The following is a 19,930-nucleotide window of genomic DNA, read 5'->3' as shown; positions in this document are numbered from 1 at the left end:
CACCTTCACTTTAATCCTGCTGACACTTTCAGTCTAATTTCATGCCTTTTATGAAGAATGTCTCATAGAGTTGCCTTCTCAGATTTTTTTTTATCAGACCTTCTAACTTCCAGCATCTCAAAGAGATTGCCACACATCATACTTGTAGATAAGCACACTAATGACACAGTGTCAGGAAAATTGGTCGAAGTTGTCTTCCTCAAGGATGCTTGTTCAGAATTAAGGCGAACCCAGAATTAAACATTTAACCCTCCCGTTATGAGACAGATACTTTGTTTACATAGGCTAGTACTAAAAGATTAAACAGAAGTGTACCTTCATCTTTAAACACTTGATGGTGGTAGAGTACAAGACATAGTCAAACACTGCACAGTACACAGCTTTATCACAGCTGTCATACAAGCCACAGGAAAACGAATGTGCACAAGCTGTTCAAGCACTAAAGTCATTTAAAAAATGCTTCTTATGCTTGTGCCTTTTGGCCAGCCATTTTTATTGTGTGGACCCAACATATACAGACCAGGCACATTGGTAATCCATTTATGCATGGTATTAGTGATATAAATCATTCATTTATTTTCTACCACTTACCGGTACTCTGTTCAGGTTCACGGGTAAGCTGGAGCCTTAACCTATGCTTGCTGACTGCCAAACATGCATGTTTTGGCAGCAGGCTGGAGTGCCCAAAGAAAAAACAACTTGTGGAATTACACTGTAAGTAGAAGCATATCTAATGGCATGTGACACATTCAATGTATATTCCAAAAAAAAATACCTCCAGAATACAAATAGCATGCTTTTAACTCAGTTTAACTCAGCAGTCACGTTTTTGCATGTAGTGCAACTCCATTATTATCACACCATTCCTTTTTTGCATGATTAGAAAAGACACAAACCTCTAGATGACTTTATGTGTGTATGTTTAAAACACAAATGGGCGCAACAAAGCACAGTATAGACCTACTAAAACATCATCTGTGAGCATATGAATGTGTGTGTGTCTCTGTTTTATATTGTGCTTTTGTTGTCACCACTACCCCTAAAATATTTGTCGCATCTTTAATACCACAAATAGTCGTGTCTGCTCAATCCTCGAACTTCATGACTCCATCAAAGCCATTGTATGTGAAGGGTTCCAGCACAGGGCTGCAGGTCTCTTGAGCAAGGCAGCCCATCCTGTTGTATTCACAGCTTTCTTCACTGCCTGGAGTGAAGTGCACCCCATCAGCTGAGTGAATGGAAGGGTCCTCATCAAAGTAGTTATGGGGTCGAAGCAAGACGCCGCCACCATTGCCCACAGTTACTGTGTTTGGGATATCTTCGGCATGCGGGATGTGGAGAAATCCAGTGGTCACCCAGGCAACAAGATCCTATAATAAACATTGAAATATTTAGGCAAGATATGTCCACCAACAAAACCAGAGCTGCATACTCAATGCCTTAGATCAGGGGTGCAACCACACTTTTTCAGCCTGAGAGCTACTTATGACATGACCGAGTCAAAATGATCTTCCACCTACTAAAAATGCAAAACACATTATTTATAACTATATTGAGAATTATTTTTATATGTACCGTATATGCTGGTGTACCTTGCATGACTGCATCAACCTATATACCACAATACAACAACAAAAACGTTTTGTAATTACTTTACTCTGATGACTTGCACTGAATGGAATCAGCCAGGGACGCATAGTCCGGACAGTAGATGCTGATAGCCAGCCTCAAGCAGATTTGTAGCAACAACAATCCGCCCATTCGCTCCATTCGGCGCATATAAAACAAGTCAACATTTTTGCCATTCCGCCTCGCGGCAGCCAATCACCATCGGGCATACTACGTCTCACACACAGCCGCACAGCGTCCTGTTCACTCTGCGGCTTTTTTTTTTTTTTTTAACAGTTCTTGAACTTTACCAAGACAGCAATATTGATAGCATTAGCATAGTGTGCAAAAAAGTTGACTTGTTTTATACGTGCCGAATAAAGCATCTAGTGGAGCGAATGGGCGTTTTTCCAGTGCTTCGCTCCGCGTCCCACCGCTTCAAATGCATCATTCGCGCCACCCCGCATGCAACGGCGCCCGCCCGCAAGAACTACATTGACTCCAATTGAAACGCATCGCCAGAAACGCTCCCAACGCAGTTGGTGTGAACGTAGCAATACAGTAGTGAGGACGGATTATGGGCTGGTGATCTACCCACGATGCCTTTGTGATGACCGGTCGATCGCGAGCGACGTAATGGGCACCCCTGCCTTAGATGAACATTTCAATCAATATTTGAGAATTCAGTCACAACGTACCTCATCTTCAATGCTTTCATTGTCTTCGATGTACATGCTGAAGTCAACTGCTGGGGTCCATATACTGTTTTGATTATACAAACTGCTGCTGGTCTGCTCTAAGTCTTTATACTTAGTAATGGCAACCTTATACCTGCACACAAAGCAGATGAGGAATGGGTGAACCGGAAATGGGAGAGATAGACAATACAAAACAACCAACCTAAAAATATATATATATCACATTTAATAAATGACGTATTTCCAGAAATAATGGTGGGTTACAGTTTATTTATTTATTTTTACAAATGTATTTTTATAATATAGCATTTCACAATTCTATTAGATACCGTTTTATTATTGTACTATTTTTCATCACATACATAACTATTCAATGATACATATTGAAATATGTAACTATAATAATATACAGTTTTCTATATTATAACGTTCTCATTCCAAACGCTCATAATATAATTTCTGCCCCTCAAGTGAGGCATGCTTTTTTTTTTTCTAAAGTCAAAAAAGGGAGGTACTCATTTGAGATTATAGGCCAAGAGATTCATTTAGGCACGGCATCTATGAAACCACAGGGCACTATTGAACAATGACTTCACTGTTATATCACATTGTGAATTTTTAGGCAGTCCATGTTACATTAGTATTGCTGTTTAAAAAAGGGGCAAATGTGAAAGCGTTTTTTACATCTATATTTAAAAAAGTACACGTAATGTGACACATTTGTTTTTCTCATATTGTTCACATAAATGTCAAGATTTAATTGGAGCTGTTTGGTCTCACCTCGCCCAGGACATGGCTCGTTCCTCTGGCTCACTCTCTGGGAGATGATCTCCAGTGAAGCTTACTACTTGGAGTCTATAAGAACGCTGATGACCCCAAGCGTTGGTTTTGTTGCTTGCAATGTGCAGATAGCGAGGAGTTTTTGTACCATAACGCAGAGCTGCCTCCTGCAGAGGTGGCCACATTAGTACATCAGGTATGATCAAATCTGTTTTGGTTAGAATACTACATTTGACAAGATCTATAGTATATAGTTTATGGAAATTGTCTTTGAGTGCATTGGAATAATTTTATTAAATACACATACAACATTTATCAAAAATCAAAAAATGTTTTGACTTGTCCAACAAATGTAAAGCCTGTAGCCCATGTTATGGCTTTGCTCTGTAAAGCCTTGAATGTAGTCCATCCCTTGAATCATCTTATTTTTGATGATAAAGGTTTACCTTTTCTGTTTTAATTTGCTTCTCCACCAGCTGAGGAACCATAGCAAAGCGATCCGGCATCCATGGTAATGTCACATTCACAAACGCCATATCTTTGGTTTGGAACACATTCTTCACTCCTGAAGAAATTCAAAATTAAAAAAAAATATTTAGGACTAATGCTCCATAATGTGAAAGCACAACATTAGTAATCTCAACATAGTAGGGGAGAGCCTGGACAGTATCATGTAATACTAGCAATTGCTGCAATCAGGAACAGGTTAGGTCACCTGATACAGTACACCTTACACATGCTTAGTTTAGTTCTGTGAAAAAGAAGTGTCATAAAGCAGGCACAGTAAAAATGTGAAGGAAAACAATTTTGAGCTAAGGCTGTTTATTTCTAATTTGTTTATTTATTTATTTATTTATTCGGGGGGCTCAAATTATTTTTTTGACGCACCCGGGGACAGTTGTAGCAAATTTGCCTGGGCTCAATTGTAACATCTATAAAATTACCCAATTTGCCACAAGCTAAATTTGACTGAATGCATTCAGTACAAATTTGACCATACAATTCAGCAATATTTGACTCTACACAAGTAACTGATCCTCCAGTTCCAGCTCCAACCAAGCAAGCTTGTCCACCAAGCCTCTGTCCCAGGTAGCGACCAAGCTTCTGCTCTGACTATCGACCATATCTGCTCGAGCTATGAACTAAGCCACTCAAAAAAGCCACAGTCTCATATGAAGAAACACTGTCTTGGCTAAACTTTAGCTCAACATTTGTTGAGGTCTTACCAAAAGCCCAACAGAAATTCACTTTAACAAAAAGGAAGAGGAAACAAACAGCACCTGTCAAGATAGCGCTGGAAGAGGAGCTGAGAAGGTGAAAATAAGCTTGCCCCCAAAAAAGGCTACATTGTTGTCGCTAGTGCACGGTGGCAATTTTTTTTTATCGTTATTGAAAGCTTTTCAACAGAAAGTTTTCAATAACTTTAGCATCATGGCCTTTATTTCAGAATGTTACATTTGAACCCAAGGTATGTTACAATTGAGCCAGACAACAGGGTCAATTGTATCATTTCACTCCTTGTATTTGAGATGCAATTTCTGTTTGTATTGCACAAGCATTTTTTTTATGCCATTTATTAGTAGACACTTGAAGCTAGTTTACAATGCAGTTTGAAAAAAAAACCAACTGTACATGGCACTTATTTGAAGCCTCTTCGGGAAACACGGTCTCTAGTTCATATTGGTTGTCGAGTTGAGTCTATTGTTCAGATGGCCTCCCATGTATTTCTATTGCTCCATCATTTGTCCTCCCCATAATGATAATGGGCTTTGTGGTTTTTGATCCTCCTTAAATTGACCAAGGAGCACCATGATCTCTACTGATGCCGTTTATAATAGAATACATCCTTCTCTACCCCTCTATCAGTTCACCCTCCAGAAGTTTTCACTCCAGTTTGCGACATCTCGACGACTTAGAAGATAATTAATAATGCATGCAAGGCCAGCCGTTGGTAAAGTTAGTACTGAATCTTAATTATAACCTCCCTCTCGTTATATTTTTTATATGACCTGGCAAGTTATGTCTGCTTTATAAATTAATTCTAAATTTTAAATTCTAAATTAATTTTAAATTCAACAACATCAGTTAATTTTTACGATTTTGATTGAAGAACAACTTTGTGTGGTGAAGAAATCTGGCATTATGGACGATTTTCATTGCTCTTTTTTGCAGTATGTACAATGGTTGTAATTAATGCAGTTTTATAAGTGTTTCCCCAGAATTACGAACAGTAATTTAAATATGATAACAGTAACAAACAGTACAGAATGAGAAGTGATTTCTGGTTGAGTGCATGCTTTGCTTTTGCCAGGACAGAAATGCTTCTTGATATTTTGGATTGGATATGTTGTATGTGAGGTTTCCAACAAATTTTGTTATCAGTTATTATCCCAAGGAATTTTATTTCATTTACATTCTCTATATTTACACACTCTGTTGATATATTTATTGGATTACTTGATTTGACATTTTCAAATACCATTAAATTTGTCTTCCTTAAATGTATTGCAAATTTGTTTTCATCAAATTCTGAATGAATGGTCTCCAAAATCTGCTGCGTTTTCTCACCAGAAATTAGGATGTTTGTGTCATGTCTCTGCTCTCAGGTTTTGTTTTTTTCAGTGCCGAAGTATGTGATGTGGGCGGTTCCTCTTGCAACACACCTGCTGTCTATTTTCAAACAGCTGTCTTCATAGAGCAGCTGTGGCTGCACACTGGTGTCAGATTATTCACTTGCTTGACTCTGTATTTTGCCAGCATTAATTACTCTCAGGTTTAGTTCACACTGCTCCCTGTTTTCATCTGAGTACATTTTATTGCGTTTTCACTAGTTCTCTTGGTTTGTATTAACTCATTCCCTGCCAATGACATATTTATTTTCAAAATAAAAGGCATTAATGTGCATGTATTATTTGGTAAGTTTTTATTTTGAAGTTGGCCTTCAAACCGCATTGCTGGCCTATTGCCAAAATTGTTGCTCTGACTGGCTGGACTTCACTTCCTGACACTCACTCCAAATAAACGGTTACGGTGTAGTGTTCGGCATTCCTGAATGTACGCCTATGTTACGTGATGACGTAATTGAATGTGATGTTGCGTACCCGGAAGAGTGTGGAATAAAGTGGGAGTAAGCACGGTGCAAGTCTGGTCACAAGCACAAGAAGAGTCAATGGACAGTTTTGTGAGCAGATTGAAGAAACTTGTAATGACGTGTGAATTTGGAGACAACAGAGAAGATTTCATTCGTGATCAAGTGATTGATAAATATGCATCAAACACGTTACGTCGAAAATTACTGAGAGAGAAAGACCTAAAGCTCTCAGGGCTTCTTGAAATTGCAATATCAATGGAGGCTGCGTATCATCAAGCTGCGAAAATGGAGAAAGCATCAATTAATGCTGTTGCAACGGCTAAAGGGAGAGGCAAACCCGTGAGAGACAGATTTGATGCAAGTCAGGAACAACCAACCAGTGATTCCCACTACATGAAATGTTACCGTTGTGGCCGTGAAGGACATGGAAGTCGTGAATGTACCGTGGCAAAGGATCAAATGTGTAACAGTTGTGGCAAAGAAGGACATTTTGCTAAAATGTGTAGGACAAAGAAAACACATAAAGTCAATAGGGTTACGACCACAACTACATCCGAAGAAGATAATGACAGTGACACAGATCATGTGTTTGCAATTACAAATAGTGGACAAGATGCAACTCTAACAGTGCTAATAAATGATGAACCGGTCAAAATGTTGATAGACTCAGGGGCTTCATGTAACATCATAATTGTGGCCAGGTTTGATCAGTTGAAGTCTAAATTACATTTGAAATTAAAGCACCCAGAAAAGCAAGTCTATCCTTTCGGCTCAACAACACCCCTCCATGTAAAAGGGACTTTCAGAGCTAATTTGAAAGCAACCAAAGAAAGCGTCTCTGCGAAAATCCAAGTAATCAAAGAGGCACAGATCAGTGTGCTGGGAAGAGAAACCGCTATAAAGTTAGAAATTCTTCACATAGGTCCCATCGAACAGGTTAACACCATCCAACCACAAGACACAGTGGCGTTCGCTGCAGAAATAGAGGAAAAATATAAACATTGTTTTCAAGGCTTAGGAAAACGCAAAGACTTTCAGCTACGGGTACATGTAGACGCCAGTGTAAAGCCAGTGGCGCAGCCCATACACAGACTGCCATTCAGTGTGAGAAAACAAGTAAAAGAGAAACTCAAGGAACTCGAAGAATTAGACGTAATCGAAAAAGTAAGTGGACCAACGCCATGGGTTTCACCATTAGTTGTAGTACATCGTGGCAGCAAAGAACCAAGACTCTGCGTAGACATGCGCAGAGCAAATGAAGCGATAGTGAGAGAAAGACACCCTATCCCTGTTATAGATGAAATACTGGAGGATATGAATGGAGCCACAGTATTCTCCAAATTGGATCTGAGGTGGGGATTCCATCAAATTGAGTTGGAGCCTGAAGCAAGAGTAATCACCACATTTGTCACACATACAGGGCTATGGCGATACAAAAGACTAATGTTTGGGATTTCGTGTGCACCAGAGACCTACCAACACGTCATTGGACAGGTGCTACATGCCGTTCCTGGAGTCCACAATATAGCAGATGACATCATTGTTTCAGGAGAAACTACCCAACAGCACGATGTAAGACTACACCAAGTCATGCAGTGGCTGCAGGAAAGAGGCCTGACATTCAACAGGAAAAAGTGCCAATTCTTAATGTCACAACTTGAGTTCATAGGCCACGGGCTGTCAAAAAATGGCATCGGAGCGACTCAGTCCAAAATTGAAGCAGTAGAAAACACACGTCGCCCAACAAATGCAACAGAAGTCAGAAGTTTCTTGGGGCTCGTCAACTATTGTGGCAGATTCATTCCCAATTTGGCGACGACGTCAGAACCACTGAGAAGGCTCACAAGACAATCTTGTAAATGGACATGGGAGTCCGACCAGGATCAGCGTTTGTAGAGTTAAAAAAGCAGCTTGCAAGTTCACATGTGATGGCATACTTCAAACAGGATGCAAATACACGTGCGATTGTGGATGCTAGTCCTGTCGGACTAGGAGCAATACTAAGTCAAAAACAGACTGACGGGACACACAAACCAGTCTGTTACGCCAGCAGAGCCTTGTGCGATGTGTAGCGTCGCTACTCTCAGACGGAGAGAGAAGCTCTCGCCATTGTATGGGCTTGTGAGAAATTTAATGTATTTCTCTATCGAAAAGATTTCGTGATGGTCCCTGACCATAAGCCACTTGAAACCATCTACTCACCAAAGTCCGAACCGCCAGCAAGAATCGAAAGATGGGCTTTAGCCATATCGCTTCAAAGTTGTGTACAAGCCAGGTCCAGAGAACGCAGCAGATTCATTGTCACGTCTCACAGTCAGCCCGCCAGTACAGAAAGGTACTATGGAGGATCACGTCTACTTTGTGGCCAAAAACGCAGTTCCACATGCGTTCTCTGCACGCCAAATAGAAGAGCTGTCAGCAGAAGATGTCACTCTAACCATGCTGAGGAGATGTATTAAATCGGGTGACTGGAGTAAACGTGAGACTGCTTATAAGACTCTGTACTATAGGAAAAATTGTGTTAAGAGGAACCCGGATTGTTATTCCTCAGGCTGCGAGAAGCAGAACGCTGATGCTGGCTCACGAAGGTCATTAAGGGGTCGTCAAAAAAGCAGAGACTGAGAACAAAAGTGTGGTGGCCCGGTATTGATCGAGAGGCAAAAGAATTAGTCAGGTCATGTCACGCATGTCAACTGAATAGTTGTAATTCACAGAATGTTCCTATCACAAGAACGGAACTCCCCCCTGGGCCATGGCAGACATTAGCACTTGACATGTGTGGGCCATTCCCCACAGGAGACCATCTACTGGTACTGATTGACTACAACTCCAGATGGGTGAGTGTCGATGTCCTCCGAAACCCCACTTCTGTAAACATAATAAAGTGTTTGACACACTCGTTTGCAATTCATGGCATTCCAGAGATGATGGTGACCAAAAATGGCACTCCGTTTTCATCAAAAGAATTCGCACCGCAAGTTCACTCCTTACTGGCCTCAAGCAAATGGTGAGGTTGAAAGGCAAAACAGGACGCTCTATAAGGCCATAAGGGCGGCTCTCGTGGAAGGAAAAGACCGGCGCAACGAACTTGAAGTCTTCCTTTTAGCCTATCACAGCACACCCAATTGTGTCACGGGACGTAGCCCATCGGAGTTGCTGTTCAATCGACAAATCAGGACAAAGCTCCCTGAACTGACAGCGCTTCAACATTCGCATCATTCGGTAGAGGACACTGACGTCCGCATCACTGACGCTGAACAGAAGAAGAAGAAGGGGCGTGTACACGCAAACAGAGTAAGGAGTGCGAAAGACAGCGTTGTGAAAAAAGGAGACAAGGTCTTACTTCGCCAGCAGAAACGGAACAAATTTTCGACACCGTTTGAACCTGAACCTTGCTCTGTGGTGGAAAGGAAAGGACAATCAGTCATTTTTGGAAAAAGAGGGCAAGACAATGATGCGACGTGTCATTTGTGAAGCTGTGGATTCAGCCTGACAAAGAGACATTGGTGCCAACCAACGTCGCTGGAGAGAGTATGAACACTCAACCAGCACAAACAGCACCAAATGAAACCGATCAACAGAACAGTCGACCTCAGAGAGCCAAGAAGTTGCCGAACCATCTTATGGACTATCAGTTAGACAGACGGTGCCATAATGGAGCAGAATAACCTCCGGCACTGGTCTTCCTGGCAGAGTAGTCTACTCCTCGCCAGTAGGTCATGTTTTCACAATGTTTAAAAAATAATTTAAAAAAAGGAGAGAGAGAGAGAAACAGTTTGTATAACAAATGTTTGATTGAAAAGATTTGAATAGACAAAATTTTGGTTGACGTTTGATAAAGGTAAATAAAAGTTTCGTGAGTACGAATGCAAGCTAAGTTAAACGTCAAGTTTAATTTTAAGCACGAGGCTTATGTTAGTGCCACTTTAATAAGAGCGTCATGTGGAATACTAAATGTTGAAAATGTGTGTTATGATTTAATGTGATGGAGGATATTGTCTAAGAAAAGGAGGGATGTAGTGTATGGCACTCCTGAATGTGCGCCTATGTTACGTGATGACGTAATTGAATGTGATGTTGCGTACCCGGAAGAGTGTGGAATAAAGCGGGAGTAAGCACGGTGCAAGTCTGGTCTGCTCAGTGGGGTTAAGAAGAGGTAAAAACACTACACCGAGCCAGAAAAATTCCTTGATCATTTTTTCTTCCAAGGACTTGAATTTAACTTGAGCACTCGTTTCACTCCTTGTTCTTTTAATGTGTCTTTTCACTGCAGTCTTAGATGATATGATATAAAACAGAAAATAGTAACTCAATATAGAATGCAAAATCTGGGGTTGAGGATCAAAAAGAACAGTTTGGCATGTAGCATTGTTTCCAGAATGATTATGGCAGTGCCTGTCTGTTCATTATCCTCCATGAACCGCAAAGTAGTCAGCTACTGCAAACAAATCTTTGGTCAAACTAAAACATGCTTGCCGGTCCACATTTTTTCCTAAGTGTTTACAGAACACTTCCTGAAGCAATGTAGCGAGATTGCAATCTATGCCCCATTATTACTTCTAAGTTCTTACTGTACTTGTTTTTTCATCATCACTTTTGACGTGTCAATAGAACCTGTACAAAATACTTGCTGGCACCATTTGGAATAAAAGACCTGACATCAAGCAGTCTTTGCTTTTTTTTTTTTTACACAGTACCCAGCAAAACTGGGACATTGGAGCAGCCTTGTAGCATGCTGCCCAATATTACCTTATATGCAGGCGACATCCATCTTCCTGACCATTCTGCTACTAACTGTAATGCCTGGAAAATGTCAGGAAGCAACATGGCAGCAACTAAAAGAAGGCAAGACTACTCCATATTAGACTTAGACTTAGTCTTAACTTTATTGATCCCTTTGGGATGACTCCCTCTGGGAAATTTGTATTTCCAGCAGCAATAAGAACAAATAGGCCAAAAAAAAACGAAAAAAAAGGGATAAAAAATAGTCATGTAGACAGGAAGAGGAGAAAATAAGTAAAGAAACACTTTAAAAATTTAAAGGAAAAAAAGGATAAAGTAAAATTTTAAAAATTAAGATAATCAATAAATCACTAAATAGATTTATTACACATTGAATAAGTTAAATGCCCTTTATGTACAGTGTAGTGCAATCTACGCTCTCCTCCCCCCCAGTGAGGAGTTGTATAGTACGCTAGCACAGTGGATAAAAGAGCTCTTTAATCTGTTGGTCCAACACTTGGGGAGCAACAGTCTTTTACTAAATAGGCTCCTCTGGTTTTTAATGACAGTGTGCAGAGGGTGGCTGGTATTGTCCATAATATCCAGCATTTTATCCAGAATCCTCTTCTCTGCCACCGTCATCAGAGAGTCCAGTTTCATGCCAACCACAGAGCCGGCCCGCCTGATAAGTTTGTCCAGTCTGGAAATGTCCTTCTTGGATATGCTGCCCCCCCGCCCCCCAGCACACCACGGTGTAGAAAAGGACGCTGGCAACCACAGACTGGTAAAACATTTGCAGAGGTTTGCAGCAGATGTTGAGGGAGCACAGTCTCCTCAGGAAGTACATCCTGCTTTGCGTCTTCTTGTACAGGTGACTGGTGTGTGTTGTCCAGTCCAGTTTGTTGTCCAGCCACAGCCCAAAGTATTTGTAACTGTCCACCACATCCAACTCAGCTCGCTCTAACAGGACTGGTCGCGGTCCTGGTCTGGACCTCCTAAAGTCAATGACCAGCTCCTTCGTTTTAAAGGTGTTAAGATGTAGGTGGTTGGTGTGGCACCATGTAGCAAAGTCTCTGACCAGTCTCCGATACTCCTCCTCTCTGTCGTCCTGGATACACCCAACAATGGCTGTGTCGTCGGCGTACCTCTGGATGTGATACAGTTCTGAGTTGTGGCAGAAGTCCGAGGTGGACAGGGTGAAGAGAACAGGGGCCAGCACCGTGCCCTGGGGGGCTCCTATGCTGCTGACCACCGTATCAGACGTGGTGTCCTTCAGCCCGACGTACTGTGGTCTGTCAGTGAGGTAATCGGAGATCCAGTTTACCAGGTGGGGGTCCACGCCCATTCTGCCTAGTTTGATCCGAAGCAGAGTGGGCTGGATGGTATTAAAGGCACTAGAGAAGTCCAAAAAGAGAATCTTCACTGTGCCACTTCCCTTATCCAGAGGGGAGATATAGAAGGTGCCTTGAGTTGATAACATTTTAGTGACATCCTGGAAAGGGGATTCTCCCATCTGTGGTGCCTTCTCAAGGTTTCTCATGCACTTTTCCCCAGACGGGGTTTTTTCAGTTTTTCCTTGCCCTCCTGGGGCTTAAGATCAGGGGATGTCGTGTATATGATCTGGCGCATATGTGAAGCCCTTTGAGACTTTCCTCTGATTAAGGGCTATATAAATAAATTTGACTTGACTTGAAATTAACTGAACTAAATTTAAATTACCGTATTGGCCTGAATATAAAACGGCCCTGATTATAAGACGACCCCCTCTTTTTCAAGACTCAAGTTTGAAAAACTTGAACACAACATTTATTTTTATACAGAAACAAATGATTATAACAATATATTTGAGAGAAAAATCATATTATTTTGCCTCATCAAATCTTAATATCTGAACATGAAATAATAAATATGTAAACGAAAGTGCAATCACATTCGTAAATGAATGGCTTCTGGTTTTTGAAATGTAAATAAACCAATCTATTGTGATCAAACAACAAAATTGCAATAACTTAATTAATTAATTTTTATACAGAAAATAATTACAGCACATCTGAAACAAATGATTATAACAAATAGTTGAGAGAAAAAGCATGTTATTTTGCCTCATTCAAATCTTAATATCTGAACATTTAAATATGTAAACTAAAGTGCAAGCACATTCGTAAATGATCGGCTTCTGGTTTTTGAAATGTAAATAAACCAATCGATTGTGATCAAACAACAAAATTGCAATAACTGCATTAACCATCACAGTGAAGTCTAACTGTAACTGTAGTCTTGAAACAAATCTGAATAAAGAAAAACATTGCAATAAAATAATGCAAACTGGTTTAACTTGAGAGTAGCTGAGATCTGTCATGACAGAACATTACTCTTCACAAACATTATCTGCCTCGCAGTGCGCACGTCATCCCCACGTGACAGGGGTTCCTATGCATTCGCTTCAATGATATCTGGCGCCATCAAGCGTCGTGAATGGGTATAATGTCTAGACCCCGAATATAAAACGACCCCCACTTTTTCAGTCTTATTTCAATGCAAAAAACACAGTCTTATATTCGGCCCAATACAGTATCTTTTACAGTCAAACACTTGTGTTTTCTGCCGCTATTGTGTAATGCACCAGCGAGTGGAATGTGGTTAGAACAAAGTCCAAATGAACATACGTACAGTATTGGAACTCTTACTAAAAAACAGATATCACTTTCAAGTTAAATTGTTTCAAAATATTAAAGATGAAGTCAACCCAAGAATGTTCTTTACAAAAATATGTTCTATGCACCTCCACTAGTCTAAACACAGTATTCTGATTAATATTGTGTTTGTGGAATGAGTTACGCAGCAAATTCCACCAGTTTTTAGCCAGCTCAGGGAATTTTGCCACTTTCTGTTGACTGAAAATGACATCACAGTTGCTCAGGGCTCAGGTAACGCCCAATCATGGCTCACCTGCTTTCTAAAGCTGAGTCATGATTGGTCGTTACCTGAGCCCTGAGCGACTGTGATGTCATTTTCAGTTGACAGCAAAAACGGGTGGATTTTATTGCTTAACGCATATTCCACAAACGCAATATTAATCAGAATGCTGTGTTTAGAGTGATGGGGCTGCATAGAACATATTCTTGTCAAGAAAATTTGGGGGTTGACTTCCCACTTTCGGCATGTTATCTTTGTTTCTTTGGTGTGCTAGAATTGTTTAAAGCTCTTTGTGACCCACTGCATGTTTCACCATCAAAAAACGTTTTTAAGAGTTTTTAATCTTCCTTTTTTTCCAATTTTTTTTCTTTTCTCTTATTTAAACAATTTGCAATGGGCCAGTATGACCCACTCTAACAGCAGGGTTAATGTCTGATCATTTTAAGAGCCCAAGGATGCTAACCCTGTAACCTTGCAACAAATGCTTCTGTCAAAAGCTGTTATAAGCATGACAGAGCTAATTCCCACGGTAGGTGAAACAAATACCAATTAATTCATTGACAAGAGAGCAGGGGTTTTCCTTTTACAGTAATATGCGAATTGACAAAACGTGTTCCTTTAACATTGCATATCGAGCAACATTTTGGAATGTTTTGTATTTTCAAAGTAAATGTAGAAAAGGGAAAATGTATGAAACGTTTGCTCCACTGTGACTGCCAGTAGGTTTCACTAATATCTTTCTTTCGACATCAGGCCAAATATAAATTACTGCAGTTATTTTGGACTGGTTGCTCTTGGGAGAGATCCTCTACAAAGCCTAAAAGGAATAAGCTCATGGGAAACCAGGGACCCCCACTACTGTGGGAGGAAAATCAAGAGTGTCTTGAATATCTATTAGACACAGACCATGAGCTGTTACCACTAGCGTAGATGACATGGGGATGGTGGGTTTTGTAAACCCATGGGCCCTCTTGTGGTCGAACTTCTTTTTTTTTTTTTTTTTTTTTTAGGTAATGTTGCCACCGTTGACCCTTGCAGCGGCAGGTAGCGCAGAGTGTAACGTCAGACCGGGTCACTGCATTGTGTTGGGGGGATATGAGTGCAAGATAGAGGACAGTTGCAATTGCAAAGATACTTAAAAGACACACCACCAGAAAGGGAGATATGTGATACAGATAAACAGAGGGCAAAAAAAGAATTAATAATTAATTGAGGATGCGGCCAAATGCACAAAGCTGACGGATCTCTTCTGGCATGGTGGGAGCAGGGACGACAAGGGTCTGCCAGCAGCACGGCCATAGCTGGGAAACAAGCACTATCTGCCTCATAAAATCTAAACAGTTCTTTCACCAACTTTTAATCAGAAGGGTTCACTCTCTTTTGTGTGCTTGTTTGAAGCTGATACAACAAATGGCCCCGGAGGAGATAATGTTTGAAAACAGGCAACACAATTTTTACTTTCTAGGGGGAACTGCAAACTTCCTGTTGAATTTAGCTGTGAATTGTCAATGTATGAAATGTAGGTCTTATCAATACCTACATTCAGGCATTTACCAAAATTTCCCGGCCCGTTCATTGCCTTCCGTCTGCAGCCGGGGTACCCTTCCTCCATCCGTCTATCCGCCTTTTTGTCCGGCCGCCTATCCACTGGTTTTTGACAGCGTTTCCATCTACCAACTTCAACTAACTTCCACTAACTCCCCCCACCGCTGAGCAGTTTTCTGTCCTCTATTTGCGTGTGTAATGTCAGGCCCCTTTGACGTCAAAGCCCTTGTGGAATACAGCCCAGCTACGCCACTAGCTGTTACAGAGTGCAGGCTGCTAAATGTTTGTTTCACTGTTGTCGATATAACTGACAATTAATCCACAAATTCTACATTATAATGATTATATTCACCCCAAATTTGTACAGAACATAAAAAAACATTAAGAAAAAGCAAAAAGCGATATCGTTTACTCAAATGACTCCTTTTTGATTACCATATAAGGCAACTTCAGACTCACCCAACACATCCAGATCCACCTTGAAGTTGATGAAGTGCGTGTGGATGTTCCCTAGGACATTTTCCGCCACCTGGTGGCCGTGTTTCAAACTGCCGTCCACCAGATAAGATGACGAGATGTATCCTGTAGCGTGCACCTTGGTTTCGACAGATCCACTCTGGTAGAAAATGAAATCCCACATGTAATCGTAATTTCCTATCGCAGTAATAGTCCTGAACACCAAAGCGCTGTTCACCATTCCTCCATAACTATTACTAAAAAAGTCAGAAAAATGTCTCCTCAGAGGCTGGCCAAAGTTGTGCTCAAAGATGCAGATTGAATTCCTGTATCTAACCGGTGATTTGACGTCGATGTAGCGGTATGTGTCAACATAGGTGGCTTCATGGGGGCAATCGGTGCCTCGGACAAGTTCATGTGCGAAACGGCCAATTCCGATGCTCGAGTCCAAAAACTTGGTGACAATCATTCCGGGCGTCACTGACCCGTACACCGACATGGCTTCCTGGACGCTCAGCTCATAGGCAATCCGCTCTCCCTTAAAGCGCACGTCGAAGACTCGCATGCCAGTGAGGGAACTCAAGCCAAAAGCAAAGCTCCAGTCCAGGTAGAGGACGTGGTTACCGCGGACGCTGAAGCGTTTTCCCTCTGTGTAGTACTGCAGCGGGCTGAGCTGCAGAGGCTTGTTCCTGGGCTTCAGAGAACCATAATCAGGTGTTTCTTTGTAAATGATTTTTTTAATAGATCCGGCAGCATATTTCTGTTGAAGTTCTTTTACCGTGTCGAAATACTGGCCGTTATACTGCAGTTTCTCCACTTTCCATTCGGATTCATTTACGCTCTCGTGATTGACGAGAACCTCTAAACCCACCGGGTGGATGTACATCCCGCTCATGTTCCTGAAAAGAGACACCCAGGTTTTTCTGTCTCCTGATCGCAGTCCGCGGGGCATTTGCTCGAACGGCTGTAGCTTCTTGTTGGCACCGAAGCTCTCTTTCATGAGATCCGGCAGCTGGGAGAACAATTCTCGCTGCAGAAAAGGGAACAGCAATTCATACTCTCCGATTGTGACCGTGCGCGCGTTGATTGGCAACTCCGTCTTGTACTTCTTCGTGGTGACATCGTGGTGGTATGTGGGGTTAGGGAGTGGCCCCACAACATACTCCTTAATGAGGCCCCTGGAACCGTAGAAGACCACCACGGTGGCTTCGCGTACTGGCTTGGAAGCGCCCCGGTCCAAGTAAGACAACACGTCCATCTTCTTGGGCAGAGAAAGGTCTATTAAGAACAAGTAGTTTTCGGAGGGCTTGGTGAGCTGCCTGGTTGAAATATCCAAGTCCTTCTGTTTGAGCATGTACCGTTGAACCTGCAAGTATTCATCTTGAGTGAGATCAGCGAACACGCGGCTGCGCTCGTCGTGGTTTCCCCTCAGAGGATGCGCGCGCTGAGTGGAACATTTGGGCACCCGGTTAGAATATATTCCAATCAGAATAATATTCAAAAGAAGAGATACTAGGACAAAAAGAAATAGAGCCCATTTCACCAGGGAATTCATCTTTCCTATTAGAGGCAGTGGTTGGAGAAAATGAGAAGTGCGCACTGAGAAAAGTCGAATGGCGAGAAGACTTTGGTGCCCCTCCCCTTCTGCTCGAGACCCTGCCTCCTCATCATGTGGGGATCCGGTGGTATAGCGTGGGCTGCCAGCACCCGAGGCAAAGGAAAAGGAGGAGTAAAGTGTTTTAGTCCCCTAATCGAGGGGTGGGCAAATTATGGCCCACAGGCCACATACGGTCAATTCCCTCCTTTGGACCAGCCCACCGAATATTACACTATCAAGAGATCACGTGTCATGTAATATTGATGGTGTTAATTTTGTAAAAAAAAATCGGCTGTTTTGTACAAAGCAACTCAAGAAGGTGGGTCAAATTGATCCAATTAGTGGATCGGTCCACTTTAAACCCAAAATTGTGTTATTTTTAACTGTTTTAAGGGTGTAGATATTGGAATTAAAGATGACTTTAGTAGAGGTTGAAGTATCAACTACTGCTTTTTACTGAATTAAAAGTATGAAAGTAACAGTTTTAAAAGTACTTAAAGTACAAAAGTAAAATTAATGCAAGGATTAAAAATGCATTGAAGTAGAAATCAAGTCACACATTTTCTTTTTAATATGCTCTATATGCCCTGACAGTGTAAACACAGTTTTCTGATTAATCTTGCGGTCGATGAATCCATCCCACCCCAAAATGTTTTAGTTGACTTTAAGAACAAAATCATCACAGGGGATAATTTCGGCTGCTTATATGACCATTAAAAATGATCACATTTAGTACGCCAACAAATAAAGTACATTATCATGTCCTGCTGTGCATTAATGTGTGTTGTGTTTCATGGAGCGGAAGATATGATGACTGCTGGGAGCTCAGTATTGTAATGGTGTAAAAAGTCCAATCTGAACATACTGTTAATATGATATAAAACTACAGCTTTTGCTATAGTTACTCTGTGTATTTGTGCATTTTACATCAAGGGGCATAGTTTTGTACACAGTTTCACAAAATGTCTTTGTGGATTTACTTGAAGAGGGAAATCAACACAAACATATTTTTTTTCTAGAATATGTTCCCAGCAGGCCCACTAGTTGAAACAACCATCAACTATGTCTGTGGACCTCATGTATCTATCCCCACCCCTGATCGTTTGTGTGCTGTGTACCAACCAGTTGGATGGCCCATCCATCCATTATTCGAGCCACTTATCCTGACGAGGGTCACAGGATAATCATGAAAAAATAATATTAAACATGTGTTCAATGTATTGATTTCTACAGTGATTGAGAGGGTTTCATGCCCACTGTTGTCATATTTATGAAGGAAATACGATGACATCCATGCACGTGTCTGCAAGGCTCAGAATCTACCTACCTGTGCCCTGTTCATTCTCCCAAATCGTATCTAGATGTGGTCCCAGCAGGCGTAACTTGAGACCGACTTTCTGCCACCAAATTGACATTCTGCCCAGCATATCTGCAAGGACACACCTTTGTTGCACAGAAAGGCCCAGCATGGCACAGGGCGGTCTGCCAAATCAGCAAACAGGTGCAACGAGCCTTTTTGCTGCATGAAAAATCAGAATATGCCAGCATTTACGCAAGTGCCATCTCTGAAAATAGACCCATAGTGTTTCAACGACTTAAGGTTTGTAGTTCTCTTGTACTTAAACTTTAATTAATCTGGAAAGTCTCTTAGAGAATCACAATCTCTTATACAAGAGAGTTCTGGCCAAGACCGACAAGAGAGTTTAGTGCGCCAAGTGAATGAATGTCTGAAAAGCCTCTGTTGAATTGGGAGCGGAATACTCCCACAGAGCTCGAACAGAGTTAAAAAAGGATTAGGGTTGCCAAGATATACTTCCTTCCCCAAGGTAGCCAAACATTTCAGCATGTTTGTCCCCAAACCAACAACAGATGTTGATTGTACTGTTTCCTCAAGGCCATGGTTAGTCTACCTCTAAAGAGAAGTTATTTAAAACCAAGACCTCACCCCATTGTTCTTGCGTCCTCAAAACACGGAGTGAAAAAAATTCTGTTCCAGGATTTAAGAAGTAAGAAAATATATGGTTATTTGAAGTATATAGGTACAGTATAGTTACATATCGCTGGCAGCGGGCCAAAACCTCATATGACAAAATGGTCACTTTTCAGGAGACCCAAAAAATGGCAAGCATTGTGAAAGAGAGCAAGACTTATTCACACTTTGGATTGGTCAATGAGGGGTAAAAAAATAACACCCACATGCGTGGATTGACCAATAGTTTGGCCCGACGCCAGTGCTATAACAATAATAATAATAATGATAATTATTATTATTATTATTATTATTATTATTTAAAAAATAGTATAATTATTATATGTAATTATTATTATTATTATTATTATTATTATTACTATTATTATATTTACATGGGGCGGCACGGTGGTCGACTGGTTAGCACGTCCGCCTCACAGTTCAGAGGTCGTGGGTTCGATCCTGGCTCCGGCCTCCCTGTGTGGAGTTTGCATGTTCTCCCCGTGCCTGCGTGGGTTTCCTCCGGGTACTCCGGTTTCCTCCCACAT

General features: G+C 41.3%; 1 protein-coding gene across 1 annotated transcript; it reads right to left on the bottom strand.

Annotated features, from left to right (window-relative positions):
• Positions 1-457: 457 nt before the first annotated feature.
• Positions 458-17,474, bottom strand: aoc2 (amine oxidase copper containing 2). The gene is made up of 5 exons (XM_086056695.1): positions 15,820-17,474; positions 3,533-3,651; positions 3,087-3,253; positions 2,307-2,439; positions 458-1,370 (listed from the first exon to the last, which is right to left on the bottom strand). The coding sequence occupies exons 1-5, from the start codon at positions 17,369-17,371 to the stop codon at positions 1,086-1,088; spliced, it is 2,256 nt and encodes a 751-aa protein (XP_085912821.1). The 5' UTR covers positions 17,372-17,474; the 3' UTR covers positions 458-1,085.
• Positions 17,475-19,930: the final 2,456 nt, after the last annotated feature.

The sequence above is a fragment of the Filicampus tigris genome, chromosome 16 (assembly GCF_054856515.1).
Source record: "Filicampus tigris isolate MCC_2025a chromosome 16, RoL_Ftig_1.0, whole genome shotgun sequence".
In the NCBI taxonomy this organism is placed as follows: Eukaryota; Metazoa; Chordata; class Actinopteri; order Syngnathiformes; family Syngnathidae; genus Filicampus; species Filicampus tigris.
The sequence above is the reverse complement of the archived record's forward strand: the minus strand, read 5'-3'. Positions and strand labels throughout refer to the sequence as shown.